Source organism: Odontesthes bonariensis, chromosome 13, assembly GCF_027942865.1.
Source record: "Odontesthes bonariensis isolate fOdoBon6 chromosome 13, fOdoBon6.hap1, whole genome shotgun sequence".
In the NCBI taxonomy this organism is placed as follows: Eukaryota; Metazoa; Chordata; class Actinopteri; order Atheriniformes; family Atherinopsidae; genus Odontesthes; species Odontesthes bonariensis.
The window spans coordinates 24,266,987-24,285,481 of record NC_134518.1 but is presented as its reverse complement, the minus strand read 5'-3'; the positions used below and the strand labels follow the sequence as shown (position 1 = coordinate 24,285,481).

General features: G+C 41.1%; 2 protein-coding genes across 3 annotated transcripts in view; one reads left to right on the top strand and one right to left on the bottom strand.

Moving 5' to 3' along the window:
* The first annotated feature begins 543 nt into the window (after window positions 1-543).
* sash3 (SAM and SH3 domain containing 3) lies at window positions 544-8,834 on the top strand. 2 transcript variants are annotated; one of them, XM_075481720.1, is made up of 8 exons: window positions 544-753; window positions 2,847-2,942; window positions 4,237-4,371; window positions 5,038-5,173; window positions 5,960-6,117; window positions 6,498-6,710; window positions 6,805-6,949; window positions 8,110-8,834. In XM_075481720.1, the coding sequence occupies exons 1-8, from the start codon at window positions 697-699 to the stop codon at window positions 8,367-8,369; spliced, it is 1,200 nt and encodes a 399-aa protein (XP_075337835.1). In that variant the 5' UTR covers window positions 544-696; the 3' UTR covers window positions 8,370-8,834. The 2 variants fall into 2 exon arrangements, with proteins under 2 accessions (XP_075337835.1, XP_075337836.1); XM_075481721.1 differs by lacking the exon at window positions 2,847-2,942.
* A 1,144-nt stretch (window positions 8,835-9,978) lies between these two features.
* The window catches only part of zdhhc9 (zDHHC palmitoyltransferase 9), a 28,366-nt gene continuing 19,849 nt past the window's right edge, over window positions 9,979-18,495 (bottom strand). The window contains exons 7-9 of the mRNA XM_075481719.1: window positions 15,822-15,925; window positions 15,582-15,678; window positions 9,979-13,624 (exon numbers count right to left, since the gene is read on the bottom strand). Of these exons, the coding sequence (XP_075337834.1) occupies window positions 13,421-13,624; window positions 15,582-15,678; window positions 15,822-15,925 (405 nt within the window). The 3' untranslated portion in view covers window positions 9,979-13,420. The remainder of the gene's footprint in view (window positions 13,625-15,581; window positions 15,679-15,821; window positions 15,926-18,495) is intronic.

The window sequence follows — 18,495 nt, the reverse complement described above, 5'->3', positions numbered from 1 at the left end:
CAACCCATTTGGCCCATCGATCACTTTTCTGTAGATGATGTGCCGGACTGTCGGAGCACCAGATCGAGATTTTGTCCCTTAGAGCTGCAGCTGCAGAGTTGTTACTGAGTTTCTAAATCTGTCATCGTAGGTTGCCTTTCACTTCCACACTTCTTAAGTGCTCACTATGCTACAACAAGCTGAAAAAACTGAAGCTGTCATTTGGTGAACTGGAAGGAAAACTCAAATGTTATATACGTGACTCTTGAAATAACGCAACAGTCCTCCAAACATCTTTTACATGTTGAACAACTGGAGGATGAAGCAGGAATCACAGTTAAAACTTTCTATTTGTTCGTAGTAGAAGTAAAAACTTGAGTTGCAATGACGTCTTCATAAACTGTCTTGTGTGTTAGTTCTGTTGTGAGACACAGAGAACTCTTCATACGCAGTTATGAGCAATATATGTAACCAAACCAGTAGCCTCTCTGTGGTCCTGAGCACCAGAAACAGGGTATGCCTCTTCAGTTTCAGCGTGGCCATGTGACTTCCTGGCTCTTGATTCGACTCCAGCGGATTGCACCTCAGCCCTCCTCTTTCTCTTTATCTGACTCTGGCTGTGACAGCACAGCAGTAGATATCCTCTCTGATTAAAAAACGCTGCAACTGTCCCACAGCTTTTTGTCCAGGAAGATCTGAGGCTCACCGAGGAACAAGATGCTGAGGCGAAGGCCTTCCAACGCCTCGGAGAAGGAACAGGTTCAGAAGAAGAAGGTGAGTTTTTGGTTTTTACTTTACTTTTTCTTCTTGGTTTGGAGGAAGTGGAGAAGGGGCAGCTAATATGCACAAACTGATATTTTGTTCTTGTAGATGTTAAAGATTTCTATTGTGAAACACTAGTTTTCAACATGACACTCAGCTGTCTTTGTACGCACACCTTTTCAACACAGGATGTCAGCTCAAGTTAGCACAGAGCTCTGCGGTGAAGCTCAACAACCACACACACACACACACACACACTGAAAAACATAAAGCTCACAAAGATATTTCTGTCTAAAAACTCAATTATTTTAACTACCCTTCTGCAAAGTTGTGCTTTATAAGTTCCTCTATTCAGCCGGGTGATTCATCGCTGCAGATGCTGTTTGAGTCACATCAGGCTCTGTGGCTTCTGCTGCCTTCGTCTCCAGCTGTCACCACCACAGCCAGCCTCCTACACTTAACACCAGTGCCCTTATTTTCCATCCACATCTCTCCCGCTGCAGTGTAATTCAAGTCTAGTCATTACACATCTCATTGCCTTTATATTCCGCAAACATCTCCAAACACATAACCGTCACAGGGGAGCAATCGAGACAGGAGAACCTCATTGATGCCGCTGCGATTATCAGCATTAGTGAAGGATTTATTTTGCCAAAGATTTTTGCATTTAGACACAAAACGTGTCATTTCAAAGGTAATTTGCTGATGTGAGTGCAGTGGTGGTTTGATTCTTCAAGTTTTACACAGACCAGCAGCCACAGGCACTCGCTGGATGTCTGCAGTGATTGGCTGCCAGCAGTTGCTTAAGCGTTGCCCTTTTCCTGTGGTTTCAGCAAAGAGAGAGGGATGAGCTGCGATATGATTTTGCAGAGTGACGTGGTTAAATGGAAAATTAGAAATAGAATTTCCACCACAGCTACAGTAAACTCTTCATGTAGAAAATTTATGCAAAAAGTGAAGGAAATAGCAAGTTTCGATTTTACAATATGAACTTGACCTGTTATGTTTCAGAACAGAGCTGAAAGGAGGAGTTTCTAATGAATAGTTGAATGAATAGAAAAATAATCAGAAGCTTTTCTTTCTAGTAAAAATGCACCAAAATTAACATTTTTTCCCCACTTGATTAAAATGAAAGTTCTGGATCTTAAAGTTTTGGACTGTTAGTTTGTACTAACACATCAACGACTGTATATTTCTGTCTGTTATTACAAAATAAAATAACCAAAAGTCCAAAAGTTTATTTCCATCTCTACTTCTTTTGTGTTTGGAGTGAACACTTGCATCTCAATGTTGGTATTAAAGCAACACGAGAGAAGTTTGTGAAACTTAAAACTATGAGCTTCTGACCCGTTTTGAAGTGCATTGACTTTTGTCGTGCACATTTCTGGCTCCAAATGTACCCTAAGGCACCCGGGAGGGGGGGGGGGGTGAATTCTGCAGTTCACAACTTTGGTCTCCAGCTTTGCACCGCACCAATTTGCTTAACAGTCACTCGACATCTTTGTGGGCTTTTCATGGCGTCTTTTTTGCAACTGTCAACATGGCTCGGAGATTTGTTTTCATATTACTGATGTTACATTCCTCGTCTGTAGGAGGAGCCAACGAGCAAAGCAAATTGCAAAGTTCTCGTGTTACTTTAAGTTCCACTTCAAGGTTGAACTTCTGTTGTTTCTTCTGTTCCCGTGTGTTGTGCAAGCTAAAAAAATCAATCCTGTGACTACAGGCTGTTTGTTTAGGGGACTTTCATGAATCACCACGCATAATTTTGTTTGACTTTCCTGCTCAGCTGCTGCATTTACACAAACATTTCAGCCACTGTATGATTTGCAGCGTGCGGACATTTAAAGGCCCAATTAAAAAAACTGGATGATGGGAAACATGGTCAGTCATTTGTTCTGAGAAATCCCGCTGCAGATTCATTGTGTTCGCACATTTGAACTGATAAGAGGAGACTGTGCGCAACCAGCAGTGAGATCAGCGTAATCTGTGTTGCACCAAAAACCACAAAAAAACTGACTGACATGTTTTTAAAGTTATTTAGGTGACGCCATCTTTGTTTGCACCGCTCTGCTTGGCCTTTTCTCATAATGCTTACATGTTTGCAGCTCACCTTGCAGAGATCCAGCAGCTTCAAGGATTTCATGAAGCCCAAACCCACCTCTCCTGTTGTGTCAGAGAAGGAGTTCACATTGGAAGAGAATGTGAGTTGTTCCTCTCAAACATAAAAAATCAGACACAAAACCTTCAGTCAAACAGTTTGTAAAAGTGGAAGTAGATGCTTTATGTAGCCTTTTTGTTTTAACTTCCTAAACTATGGTTCCTCCACTTATCACCATCTTCCCCATTTATCAAGCTGTGAGGGTTTCCTCCAGCCTCTGACATGACACTGCATCCAGAATGAGGCCATGCACAAACTGTAATCTGTTATAGCTGTCACAGAAGTGCCCTGCTCGCGCTTCCTGATTGTACACACCAGTGCAAACATGAGCAGGTGTTAGCACTTCACAATTCTCAGAACATATTAATCACTTCCCAGCAACATGCAGTGGAAGAAGGAGGACAACTGAGTGTAGAAGTACAGAAATGGAGAGGAAGTAAGAACGAGAAGCAGCGCATCGAGGGTAGATGACAGCAGCATCCAGACAGGATGTCCTCTGGTGAGAGCTAGTCAAGCAGAGAGCCTCTGCGTTAGACAGAAGCAGCAAGCATTTAACCAGGAGTCTGAAGGGCCTCCCCAGGAGAATATATGCATTTTAGACTCAAGTTTATCCAGTTCTGTATCCAAAGATCAGCTTGTACATGAAACTTTTACACCCTCTCTGTCTTTGTAGCAGCTTTTCTTTGTGGCCTCACTGCAGATAAACAGCTGCCTCTCTACACTATAAAGCTTGATCAAGAAAAGTTAAAAGTTAACGCTCACAGCAGCTCTCACTGTGGTTGCAGAGGTGTTTGGTAACTGTGCTTTTAGGCACTCGGCCACATTAGAGTGCAGGTGTGGGTGTGTGTATGAAAACCCCATCACCACAAAGCCTGTTGATTTTCTAGAATGTGAGCATCGAGCACATGTGTGATTTGACAGTAAAGCCATCATGGTAACTATTTATGTCAGTGTCACAGTTTTAAGAGAAAAACTTTCAAAGCTTAAAGAGCAACTTGTAGGTTAACAAGTTCAGTGACATTAAATGTAGAAAAATGTGGGAGGAATGAGGTTTTTGAAAAAAACAAACTAAAAAATGACATTTACAGATGTTTTTATTATAAAATTTAAAGATACAGCCTTTACATAGCAACAGGGAGTTCTTCAACCAGTTTGATATTAAAATGTGCACAACTGTGACACTGAAACACCTCTAAATTATCATAAAACATATAGATATGTTATTCATGTTTGTACTCTTTAAGTCACTGGAGTTGTTTAACTTTCTTTGACCTCCCACATTCTTAAAGGTTTTGACAAACTTATGTGCTAGCTGCTGGCTTCCTCTCTTGTGTCAGGTGGCAGAAGGTGTGACAGCAGAAGAAGCAGTGAAAAGTGGCAGCAAATTGGGGAAGAAATGGCGCAACGTCATCTCACGTACAATGACCCGCAAAACATCTAAGATGGTGCAGAAGGCGCTTGCTGAGGAGGGGGTAGGTGGCATATCGATATATTTAAGCAGTAATTATTAATACATTCACCAACTGAAAGTATACCCAACCTAAATTATACAAGCACTGCTGTTGCAAATAGTCATGAATACATCTGTGAAAATATTCCTGCTGTGGGTCTTTGAAATAATTAGAATATGTCTCCACCTAGTGGACAAACCGTGCATATTTAAAACCAGGCAGAATATAATATTGATTGTACATTCCTGTAGGACTCCGTTCAATTATGGATCCCTGAAAAATCGTCAAAAGACAATCAGACAGTTCATTAGTATAAGTGAATATATCAATATTTTGTTTTAATTTTGTTTTAGTGCACAAAGAAATATGCTGTTTTGTACTAGCCTGGCTGACTTTGCAGTGAGAATGAAATCGAGCGCAAAGCAGCATGAGAATTCCCAGGCTAGTTTTGTACTGTAATTTCAACCATTTTGTAAAAAAAAAAAAAAAAGAAAAAAGCGTTATTTTTTTTCTGTTCTTTCTTAAAAGTCTTTATATTTTTTTTCATTTTGAAACACATTTATTATATTTTTGACTCTTCTGGCAATAGCTAGTTTGATTAGTCATTAAATTACCTTCAGTGTGGCATCGATATCATTAAGTGAACTGAAGTTGTTTTGACCTCCGACCTGCACCATTGTCCTCCAGGGAGAGAGCGGTGAGGAGTTGTCCCCCGTCTCCTCTGACTGGCTTCCAGATCTGAGTGCAGGACAGAGGACATCTGTGTGTTCCACTGGCTCAGAGGACACCACGCCCAGCCCCATCACCCGTCAGCTTTCTGGCAGTAAGTCTGTAAACCTGAGAAATTAGAGGAAAACTCACACTCCTAACCCTGTCAAATCTGACTGCACAGACATCGTCTGATGTTCCAGGAACAAAGAAAGTGTTTTTATGATGTTAAAGTTAGAAGTTTATCTTCTGACTGTGCTCAGAAATCTTAACAGCACACTTACTTTTAAATAACCCGTGTTGGACAGAATAAGCCACTCAATCCTCAGGCTAACTCAGGGGCAAAACTTGTGTTTCCATGGTAACACTCACTGACACCTGCTGACAGAAAAGAAGAAAACATGGCTCATAATTTGTGGAGCAACAACATAAAAACCATCTTGTAACTGTTGAAATGTTCGTGGAATTTACTGATGGAGTGAGGCTAATGGAGCTGTCTGATGCTTTTGTTTGTTTAGTCCCAATTTATCCAGAACTTGTAACCTTAGCTTAGCTCTTGATAGTCAGGAGCTGAACAACTTTGTGTAAAAATTACTGTAAATTTTGACATCTTACTCACATCTGACAAAAGTGAAGCTAAGTTTGGCTTTGTGGCAGAAGATAATAGCAAGCAATCTTCCAAAAATGCTGTTAAAAAGCTACAAAATGATTGACAAAATTGACTTATTTAGATGCAGAAATATAGTGCAGCTAAATATGTTTCAAGACTGTAGTAAGGCTCAGATAATCCCATCAATATAGGATCCTTATCGAGGTATTAATAGTTGGAAACCTGCTGTGTGTGTTTTGGGGGATTTGTCTAAGGTTTAACCTGACCCTGCTTCTTATCCGTCCTCCTCAGGCAGCGACAGACAGAGCTTGGACAGCGGTTACTGCCAGAGGGACAGCATGAGGCTGGAGGAGAACGGCGTTTCTTACAATGGGCCGTTCTGCGGCCGCGCTGTGGTCCACACCGACTTCACTCCCAGCCCCTACGATGTGGAGTCGCTGAAACTCCAAGTGAGTCTCTGGGGAGTTCTTCCTCGCCGCCGGTGACTTGGCCCTTGACCTCGACTGCTGTCTTGTCGAGTCGTCCTCCAGAGACCTTGTTAACAGTGTGAAACATTACAGCTCGCTCTGATTTTCATCCTTAAAGACAGTTTAAACTGCAATACCCATTACTGGCTGCCTGTGCAAATTTTACACTGATTTACAATTACAAAAGTCTGTGAAAAGGGATTTCAGATGTCTATAAATTCACAGTTTTTAATGCTTCTACTCAAGAGATTAAAGTGATGATGAAGGCCTCTTGCTCCAGGTGCTTTCATCTTTTCTGTGTCTCCTGTCAGGCTGTCGATAACTACCTCACCCTTCTGTTCATGCTCCATTTCTTTTTACAGAAAGGAGACATCATCCACATCATCGACAAGCCTCCTGTGGGCACCTGGACAGGAAAACTCAACAACAAAATGGGCTCCTTTAAGTTCATCTACGTCAACCTCCTCCCTGACGAGAGCCCCCCAACCAGGAGGAGACACTGCCACAGCAAACGCCGTCGATCCAAATCCAAGCCCAAAACCCTGGAGGAGGTCCTGGACACCATCGGCCTGACGGTGAGACAAACAGGGCTGAGTGCTCGCTGTGCTGGTTACCACCATCCACAAGCTAACCTCAGATGAATTAAACACGCACCCTCTTCTGTTTCAGGAGCTGAGTTCCTTACTGTCCATGCACGGTTTCCAGAGCCTGGAGGACTTCGCAGGACTTAAGGAGTCTCACCTGAACGAGCTGAACATCACAGACCCAGAGCAGCGCTCCAAGATCCTGAACGCCACTGAGCTGCTCAGAGACTGTAGGTTTACACACTGTGAAACCCCAACACACAAAACGTCTCCGACTAATGCTGCTCTGCAGCTGCTGATTAAAAAATATACTGTAATCATTTCATTCTTATCCTGTTTTTTAGCTACACTACTGAAAATGAAAGACAGTTAGCCTGTTTACTATTGATAACAGAGTCACTTTATACAGCTCAATGTCAGATTCAAATCCTATGTGTTATTTTCTCTGCCTCAGCTACAAAATAAGGTACATTCTGTGGCTCAAACTCAGCCCATCACACTCACAGTTTTCACAGTTTACACTACATCACCTTTAAGAAATCCCACACAGAAGTATATATATCTTTCAAAGGACAATATACCGCTTTAAATGTGCATTTTGAGCGTTTTATCTTGTTCGTTTTCTCAAACTCAAGAAATCTTCCGTATTTTAAACAATGCTGAGATCCAGAGAAAGTCTTTTTCTAGATCTTTAAGTGTATTTTATTTAGGTTTGAAGCAAGGTAACACAGCAACACACCTGGCTGTCAAAGTATATATTTGTATAATGTGTATTGGAAATTGATTTATTGTCCATTTTAGCTTCACTTACTTTATATTTCTGTCATCTAATGATGTGATTTATTTATTTGTTTATTCCTGCATCATGACCAAAGCTAGATTCCCCCCTTTTGTAACTGGAGACCTAAATATTGCAAAACATCAAGAGAGATTACACACTTACTATTTATTCGAAGAAAAATCAATAAAAATCATCATTACTACATTTCTAAAGGATCAACTTTAAATAAGTTGATTTAAAACTGAGACCCACTGCTTGAATAACAAACAGTTAACCTCTCTGTAACAGAAAAATATATAAATGATAAGGCTGTACTTGAAGCCTTAAACTTAAAGGATCATGGACCTGAAGTGCACAACACAAAAATGGGTGAATTTATAGGATTGTTTCCAACTCATACAACTTCAGCAGCAGCTTCAGTCCATGTTTTAGTGATACTATGAAAACTGTGAACATCTGAAAGTGTTGCTGATGAATAAAAAGTTGCAAAAGCACCACTGTGCTGCACCCTCAGCAGGAAGTAGTGACAAACCTTTATAGGAAGCTGAGCAAGACTATCAGGGTGAATAAAAGTCGAAGTTGAACTGTGACTGTTTTTGCCTCGTGCAGCGGAAGGGGAGTCAGAGCCAGAGGAGGAGGAGGACGACAAATCTGGGGAAGACCCCAAGGAGCCGCGGGACTCGGGCTGCTTCGAGAGCTCAGAGAATCTGGAGAGTGGACGCGAAGAGCCGAAGACGGAGGATAAGATGAGCAAGGAAACTGAGAAAAGCAATCAGGAGTCAGAGGAGACAGAAACAGAGACAGAGACAGAGCAGGTGGAGGCCGTGCAGGAGCAGCTGGAGGAGCTGACAGTGGACGAGGGACCGTGAAAGGTGATGGAAAGATACTGAAACTTCTTTTCTGTTTCTCAGGGACTCTGTGAATGCAGGTTAGGTGCCATTACAATCCCTCTTCGTGTAAAGGGAGCAGACTGTTGATGGTTTAAACTGAAATACTGAATGAACGCGTTGGTCTCACTTTAACAGTTCCCTTGCACTGTTGAACAAACAGCACAACTGGTTTCCAGCTGTCACAGCTGGTTACGTTGCATTGAATTAAGTTGTTTTTGTTTCCTTTGAGGTGTCATAGGATGTGTGTGATGATGCATTTCAAACTGATTTTTTTCTTCTGTGTGTGCTCTTAATTTTTTTCGTACCGTGTGCTATATCAATGTCCAGTACAAGAATGTCAAATATTTCGCCTTTATGATGCAGCTTGAATACAGTTGTGTTACAATGATGTCTATGATTTATCATAAGGAGGTGCTGTAAATACAAATAAACACAGTTCAGTGAGATGTGGTTAAAGTAGTCTGCTATTATTGTTTCACTTCGTCACCAAACTCATAGAAAAATCCCTGATTTAACTGAATCTTCAGTTTACTCGCTGCTTCCAGCACATAGAGCTGATTCGGTTGTTGTTATGGTGATAGTTATCATCATGACCATCTTCCACTACTGAGACATCTCCATGACAACAGTGAAAAAGTCTTGAGCCTCCGCCCATTTCTTCATAAACTTCCAGAAAGACATGGTTCTTTGCCCAGTTGCCTGTTATGAATTGACACCACACTGGTTCATCCGTTGAGTTAGGTGTCCTTTTTATGCTTGAGTGATTCAAAAACAACAAAAGATTCCACTGAGATGGGTCGGGCACAATGACAGAACTGAAAATTCATGAAAAAGCAGCCAGTGTTCACAGAAAAGACTTTAAGAAAGCCTGGAGAAGTATTGATCAAGACCAATTTAAAAGATTAGAAGAAAGTATGGGCCCTTGGAAGCAAAATATAAAACACATAAGGGGTGTTCCAAGACTTTTACATCATTGAAAATGCTGGAAAAAAGCAGCAGTACTTTGGTTAAAATGACTTTCTCCATTAACTTACCCAAGACTCACTGCTCTCCTCATGTGGGTTAATCAGAACTGAACTAGTTGAATATGCATATCCCTGCAGACGGGAGTTAGGATGTGTATATTCACATAGCTGAGTGATGAAAACTACATATCGTAGCTTGTATAATAAGCTTGTATATAATTTAAATTAAAAAAGACAATTTTTTTACTTGCAAAAGGCCCCATGAGTTGTCAAAATAATCCACAGCAGAAGGCCATGGAATTTTTTGTTTTTTTTCAAATTGCACATGCGCTGATCACTATTTAAGCTGCAGGATTTAAACAGATGTAATTTTCTTGTAGTTTACACATTTTCTAAAACATGTTCGTTAAAATATTTAAATCCGAGGAAAAATGGCATATGAAGAAACATTAATACCCTTAAAAAAATCCACATGGAGTAAAATTTTGATTTATCAAAAAGCTGTAGAAGAGGTTTCCTGTTGAGAATGGAAGAAGATTTACGTCAATCTGTTTTGCGATAATTCAGGGAGGTAAACAGTTTCTAAAACCACTCCCAGTGAAATAAACATCTTTACAAAGACATTTTATAATAAGACAATGCTGTTTATTTACCAGACACATTGATCATGTAAAAAGAAGTGAAGTAAATCGGATGAAATACGTATAATCACAGTGTTGATACTAAACCAAGTGAACATAAATAAGAGTTTCATCGTAGAACGGTATCTGTATACATGATGCAATGTAATAGACTGATCAGAGCATTCAGATCTAATCATGGATTTAACACAAGAATCATAAATACAAGAGCTCAGCTTGGTCAGCAAAAATGTCATCAGTCCCTTTAACATGTGCTTTGAAAACACAACCATCCCTCTTATCAAATATCCGCAACGTACATTCTTGCTTCTCGGTGACAACAATGATCTAATGCACCGAACTGCCTTCAAAACACCTTCCGCAAAGAAAGGAAGTTCAGTTATTTAGTACTTTACCCCTTTTAGAGTTTACCAAATTATTCCAAAACTACTGCCACTCATATTGCAAGACAGTTGAGATGTGCACGATGATTTACTTAAAGTCATGACTGACAACAATTTAATCAGTCAGCTGTTTGATATGACAAAAAAACATCCAGATGCAGCTTTTCCGATGTAAATTTTATTTGATTCATGGAAGTAAACTGAACATTTGAGGGTTTTGACTATGAATCTAGATTAATCAATATCAAAACGTTTTTTTTTTCTGACCAAACAAATCATCAAAAGATGAATGAAATACTGAAAATTTTCAAAGCTTGGGCCCGGATTTATTTTTAATTTTATGAATGTGTCTGATATTGGTCTTGGGCTTAAAACTGCTACACAAAAATTACAATTCCAGGGTCCCAAAAATCAGTTTTCTTCTGGATTGCAGCTTAAAATATCCTTTAAGAAAATTAAAGAGCAACTGTGTCTGTTTCACTTGTACAATAAATCATATTGGGCAGACATTTCTGATACGATACTGGATTTTTACACAAGCAGGATTCACAAACACAAACTCTGTCTTGCATACGACACAATCACTAATACAAACTCTCGCTATCAGCTAACATCGTCTAAATACAAAGAATTAGCTGGACCTTTTCTTATTTCCCTCTCTGTGAGGACGCTCTCCCCTCAAGCTATCTCTGTGACCAAAAACAATCTTAAAAAGTTGTGTGAAATTAAATGGTTCTCTGCGGTAATGAGCCTGCCACAGTCATTGGAAACTGCCTCGGCTGTAGAAGCACTGCAGGAGCAACCGTCACAGCAGAGTCGCAAGTGTCAAGAGAGGAAGAGTTGACTTTAGAGGCAGAAGGTGGCAGGCAGGAAGAAAGACAACTCTGAGGAAGATCAGCCCCACAGTGACTTACAGGAGGAGACGCTGAAGAGCTAACCCTTCCATCTTCACTCACCAGCTCAATGTTTCACTACAACTATACAACAATGAATGAATAAATAACGGCTTTGCTCAGTTAATTACTTCACAAGCTTCATTTAGGGTTTTCCCTTGGACATGGCAACTTCTAATAACCACAGTATGCTGTAACAACTTCAGCAAGAGAATGATTATCTCAAATATGATTCCTCTAATTATTTCAGGAGTAAAATCCAGTTTTACATGACAATAAAAATAAAAAAAAGAGGGGGGGGTCAAGTTAGTAGTATAATGTATCAGAAATTGTTTTGTTTTTCTCTCTCTCTCTCTACTTCAGGACATATATTTTATTACTACTTACTTTCTTACTGACAGTTTAATAAAGAGATTAATACCACTGAATGCATGATCAATATAGCAGCTAGTTAGCTTAGCCTAGCTTAACTGACTGGAAACAGGAAGGTTAGACTGGCAGCACCTCTAAAGCCCATCAATATAGAAGCTTGAACCTCTTCATACTTTGTGAACGAATATGTTATATCGTGTTAACATAATGTTAAAACATTTATATTGTTTCCTCTTGTCCCCCAGTTTTTACAAGCCAAGCCAAGCTAAACAGTTGCTGGCTTTACCTTCAGATTGAATGGACAAAGGAAGTGGTAATAATATATGCTACTCATCCATCCCAGCAAGAACGTAAATAACCTGTTTAGCAGAAAGTCAAAGCACTCCTTTATTTATTTATTTAAGGTGTCAGCAGTTTCAGTCAAGCCAAACTATCAAGAGAACCACAGGATTTAAACTTCATAGACAAGCGAATGATATATCAATATACTCCTACAACTCAGCAAGAAAATGTCCAAGAAAGTCAAACCAATCCATTATTATTTTTTAAAAATACCATGTAAAATTAATCTAATTTCTCAGTCAACACTTTCTGTTGGTAAGCCAAATTAAGCTAAGCTATGCTAAGCAGCTGCTGGCAGTAGCTTCAGATTTAATGCACAAACACATGAGTGGTATCAATCTGCTCATTGAACAATCAGCAGGAAAAGGGAATACGTTTGTTTTCCACAGAACAGACCATTCCTTTAACTTACGACCAGTAAGATTCACTTCATTTATCACTATCGGGAGGACTTGGTTGACCTCAGTTGCTACTAGTGGTGCAACTGTTTTGATAAGGCACTGTTACTACGAGTGTCTACGCTCATCAGGCCTTTTCTCTCACACACTGGGGCTCAGGGGCTCGATATCACCAGGATTTTATCTGTTTTAATAAGTGCCATCTGTTTCAAAGCGCCAGCCTCGCTGTACATCCTTGATTATATAAAAACATAAGGACAGCTGTTGGTCTGAGAGAGGTCGCTTTAAAAACAAAAGATGCACATAAGTAACAACAGTACCGAATGCAGCAATATCAGAAGACAAGGTAGATTTTGTCTGGAAGGAGCCTGCAGGATTTCTCAGCTAAAGATTCTCCTCCTTCCTGGACATCAGGCATACTCACAGAGGTTAAACCTTTTCGTCCACACACTTCCCAAAGCTGCTTTTCCAGCCTTCTTGTGGTTTGCATAGGGCATGTAATGTATGCACAACATAGATGACTGTACTGAGTTTTACACATGTCCAGAAGTCATACCCTCTGTCTCTGCCAGAGAAAGAGTATATTAGAACTGGCCTCACAATAAATGTCATAATACAATTTTAAATTAAAAAACAAAAGGTACTGACAATCAGAGCAAGCCCCGAGTTTTGTTTGTTTGTCTTTTTCCCCAGCAGCTTCATCCCTTCGTGTCTTTTCATGCAGTGTTCAGGAGACAGGAAGCTGCTTTCCTTTTAATCACTCCTCCTCCTCTTACTCCCCTTCCTCCCCCTCCTCCTCCTCCTCCTCCTCCAGGAGTTAAGTGTCAATCAAACAGCTCTGCAGTAACTGCTGGGAAGAGGTGGGGGGAGGAGGAGCTGCAGCAGAAGCTCCACTTCTCCAGGGGCATCAGGGGCGGAGTTGGAGAATAACTGAGTCACTTGCACAGTAATCAGACATTGATTATTAATGTTTCAATTCATGACCAGTGAGGATGCTGGAGAAGCGGCTCTGACTGGAGCCGCCCACTTCATGCAGCTAATGGGTTTTATCCTTGGCGATGGATGTCTCCGCATCAGCCTCGGGTGAAGCCAGGGGTGGCAGCTTTGGCGCTGGAGGAGGCTCTTCGTTAGTGGAGGAGCTCTTCTCTTTGGGGGAGGGGCTCTTCTCTGCTGAGGCAGCAATACACGGCTTGGGATCGTCAGGTGTGTGCTCATTGGGGATGAGTGGAGCTGTGGTTTTCTGTAGGATAGACACAGTAAGAGCCACTGATGACCAACATGAACAACTGTGTAAAACAGGTGGATGGTTTTTAACCACACTGGTTACAAACTACACAATCCTTTTCTACATCTCAGAGCAACACATGTTAGTTTCTATGATGAAACGCTTAACTGCACTGCTTCCTCTGATTACAACAAAGATATTCAGCTGTGGAACTGCTTACACACCAGAGAGACTTAATGTATTGAGAATGAGGAGTTGTCGTCATAGTACAGAGCCCCGCCCCTATCCGCCATGTTGGCAGGATGCTAGCGTGAAAACGCCATTCTCTCCGTTCGTTTACAGTGTACGCGTGTGTTTTTAAATCAGTAAGTTTAAACAGTGCGGAATTGCAAGAACATGCCTGGAAATCACTGCTGTGTGAAGAACTGTTCCAGTACCTCACATAATACGTTTGGGAAACATAGGAACAACGAAATACAATTTTTTAGGTTTCCTAAATGGATGCAGCATCAGGGAGAGCAGGCGTCTGACCTGACGAGGAGACGCCGGGTTGCCTAGCTGGCTGCAATAAGAAGAAAGGACCTTACTTTCGATTGCACCCCTCTGTCGATGAGAGTGTGTTCTCTGCATTTTCACTCGGGTACGTTCTCTAAAAATCTCTTTATGTTGTTGTCTCTTAAAGCTACGAAGTTACCTTATGTTGTTGCAAACCCTGAAGTGCACCTGACGTTGCTGCCTAGCTAACTAGCGAACTGTTGCCTCTTCGAAAATGCTCAATTTGCAAACTGTTGCCTCTTCGAAAATTAATGTTAACTACCCCCTAATGTGGCTAATGTGTTAATGTGTACCCCCTCAGCCCTTTTGTCATACCATAAGCAGCGTTACCCTCTCAGGCTTTATCTTTATTTTGCATGTATATGTATGTTGCCCCTGGCAACCAATAGCGTCTCCTGCCAACCTGGCCGACCGGAGTCACGTGACTCCTCATTCTCAATAGTAGCCACCGAATGAAGCAGCTGTCTGACGAAAGCAAGTTGCCCAGTGAAAACACTGACTGCTGTCATTCATTGTTAATGACACTCATTTTTAAACATATACAAGAATCACTAAAGACGTGACTTTAAACTTTAGCATTTTTCTCTGTAGCATTGAAGTGAGAATCAGCACAGCACTCTTTGCATTTTCTTTTGCTTTGTTGACTATTTATTCTGCTCAAGGGCTCAGACGAGGCTAGACAGATGCTTTGTGTAATGTGTTTTAATGGCTCATTTCGTGACGTTCTGCACTTGCATGAAGGAGTCTCCAAAGACACATTATCCCCGGCTAATGGCTCGTCTCCACCCCTCCCAGTCCACCCCTGACACTCTTCTCATTCACATGTTTCTGAATCCCCACCGGTTAGCAACAGTGTTAACCCCTGTTCACTTTAAAAGAAATAAAGAAAATGCTGAAATATCAATACAATAAACTAAACCAGATAAGTTCTGGTCAAGGCCTCAAAATAAAAGTTGCCTTTTTATTCTTAATTCCAAACTTCAAATAAGGTAGATTTAAAATTGAAATCTAAATTTAAAAAAAAAAAAAAAACAGACTGACGAATATCTTCCAATAGTCTATCCTTCTGATTTTTCTTTTCTTCCAAAACTTAAAATGATTTCACGGTTTGTTTGTTCACTTATTGATAATTTCAGCAGACAAACCTGAGATTTCATGCTAGAAATAGAGGGAAATACACTAGTTTAGAGTTAACTTGGTTAGGAACTGAATTGTCCAAATTACAGAGGCGTTACTTCAAGCACGTGTAGTGTATTGTAAATGCTATGTATAAACGCTTCCAAGCAGAGAAAGAAACCGAAGAGAATCTCACACAATCTACTCTGGCTCTGTATTCCTTATCGTGCATCTTGCAGCTTTTAGGATAATTAAGTGTGAATGAGAAGGCTACAGTGTGAGTTTTTGTGGGTGTGCTCACCGTGGTTTGTGGCGCTGGGTTGCTGAAGGCAGAGAGAGCTCCATTGGTTGCGGAAACGGGTGAATCCTCCTGCATCAGTCCTCTTCTGTCCAAGACGCTGGAGGGCGAGACGAAGCAATTGGTCACTAACTGCGCGTTGCTAGTTACTCACCAGAACAAAAGGGCTATCTGAAACTCTCATCTGTCACAGGCACCGACACATGACTGTATGAGAATGTGGAGCACAGCAGAAGTACTTACCTCGGGTATGTCGACCCACACAGAACCTCACAGCAGTTTTTGATGATGTTCGTGTGGCTGTAAGGGTTCTGGACTCTGTTCTTTCCTGACCAGGATCCTTTAATCTGGGCAAACGAAACGGATCACGTCTATCAGTGGAGCAGCAACCAACAGCCCAAACACATCCCACAAAGTCACTCGGTTCGCTCATAAAGGTTCTCCCTGAGCTTATACCTTATTCAAAAGCATACCTCTGTTTTTAGATGTTATTCCCACAGGCCTGGGTTTGACCTACTAAAATATATCTTGTCACAATTTGATCGTTCCCGGTTTAATAGGAACCCTGTGTTCCACTGGACAAAAGGGGAGAGCATCAAAACATTAAAACCATTTTTGAAATTTAGTCAAAATTCATAGATACTATCCTATAATGAAATATTTTTACTGTTCAGAACAGCCATCATATTGCCATTTTGGAGAAGCCATATTGAAGGTTGGATTAAAGTACAACTGTACTGTTGGTGTAACGACTTCCACTTTTTTTCAGCACAGCATAAACTAACTGACCCTCCTCCAAGACGAAAAACAAAAAAACCTTTGGGTGTTGTATATGTAGGTCACCGGCCTACCAAAGGCACCTCAGCACTGCATGCCTCCGTGCATCTGCAGGATTGAGCATGTGAGACACAGTCGACAGAGCATGTGTCATCTACGAGAGTCCAGAGCAGCTACAACACTCAAGGTGCCTTCCCTCTCCTCCGTTTCTACCCTCCTCTTCCTCGTCTCCCCCACAGCAGTAATTCTGGCTGCGTTCCCAGCCCCTGCAGGTATCGATGCATCTATTATTAGGCCGATCACAGACACTGAAACGGCCGGGCTGACAGCCATTGTTTCAAATCCTGGAAGCAACGGTGCACTGTAGGCAAACACTGCAAAGCTTCATTACTGAATACATGGGAGGAAAAAATTAGGCCAGCCATCCCACTGGAAAGTAAACATGGATTTATAAATTAATCATTACAACAAAGTACGGGCGCACTCTTTGGCTTTCAGCCATGTAGAAGCTCTAACCGCCACCATCATCACTGCTGCTTCTCATCAGAGAATGTGCACCTGCATCCTTCATCGGCTGCTGTAACTCAGCCTGGATGAGAGTATGTGTCTGTTTCTATGTGGTGACTAAATAATGACTCAGCTGAAAACAATCAATAGTTTTTTCTTTTTTTTTTTCCTGCTTCAGGCCTCAAAAGGCGTCCTCTAAATGTGGCCAACAAGTCGTGAGACAGAAGCCAGCGGGCCTGTGTTGCCTTGAAATCTGTCAACACTTTTAATAAAAAAAAAAAAAAAAAGGTGCTCCTCATATGTACCGCCCATTTTAGCTTTGAATACATGGCTCAACCTCCAGGCTGAGTAAAGCTGCACCTCACTGCAGAAAATCTCCAGCGAAATAAGGTATTAAACAAACAAAGAAGCAAGCAAAAAGAGAGGCTTACTTAAAAAGGGAACCGTTTCCTTTCAAGCCTGAGTTGTCGTGGCTTTTCTCTTTGCTTTCCTTTAGTTTACAATATAACCACCTCGTTTAACAAGGCATAGTTTAACCACCCTCTGTCCTTCAGTGCAGAGTGAGGCGGTGCAGTTGTCAAGGTAACCACTCTCCACTCTTAGAAATAGCAGTGTTTACACCTCGAGGAGGTATGTTTGTTTTTCCATCCAAGTGAAGCCAGGCTGCCTGATCGCAGTATTTATAGAAGCATGCTGAAAATGTCTTTTTTTCGGCCGACTACTTTCTCCTCAACGTAACACAGGTATTCAGTCTGAACACATGCCAAAGTCTTCATAAAAAAATGTGAAGATAAGAATAATATGTGCGTGCTGAAGGGCTTTGTTCATCATTTGACCTGTCCTGTGGGTTAGGGTCAGAATCCTAGCCAGTCCAGAGGTGAGTCCTAGCCCTGCCACTATTTAAACTTGATTGTGTACCAAAAACAAAAGAATTGGAATTTATGTATTCATAAAAACGGCTTCAGGGACATCATTTCCATAGTATGGGCTGCAGCAGGAGCAGTTTTGCATGTTTCCCAGGAAAAACAAAGTAGCTGAGTGATAAAAATCCACCGAGCCTGCAGGTATCTTATAATCTTGTAATATAACTAGTTTCAAGCGAACCAGATGTAAATATCAAGAAGAACTGGCCACGTCCGGCAGGACTCACGTCAGCATAAACAGAGCTCAGCCCACGTCCAAACAAGGACGCTCTGGAGACATAACACAGGAACACTAAGGCAAGGCAAGGCAAGGCAAGGCAAGGCATCTTTATTTATATAGCGCATTTCATACCACAGGCAACTCAATGTAAACTGAACTCAACTAAGTAAAATTAAGTGCATATGAGTCTGAGATGCAGTTCAGCTCAAGTTCACTTACAGTTTTGATTAAAAAGCTCAAGAGGAATGATTTTTCAGTTTATAAGACCACCATACATGAGTGCTGTTAATTATTTTTTTTTCTGTTTGTAACATGTCTTCGTTTCGGACCGTCTAAAATAAACCTCTGTTGCTATGTGACATAACGTCAGCGTAACACAATTTCTTTTCAGCTCCTTCCATTGAGGGAGGGTATGTACCTGAGCACATGTACCTGTAGTATTTTTGTCTCCGATTACGAGTCACAGAAACTAGCTGGTGATAACATGTTA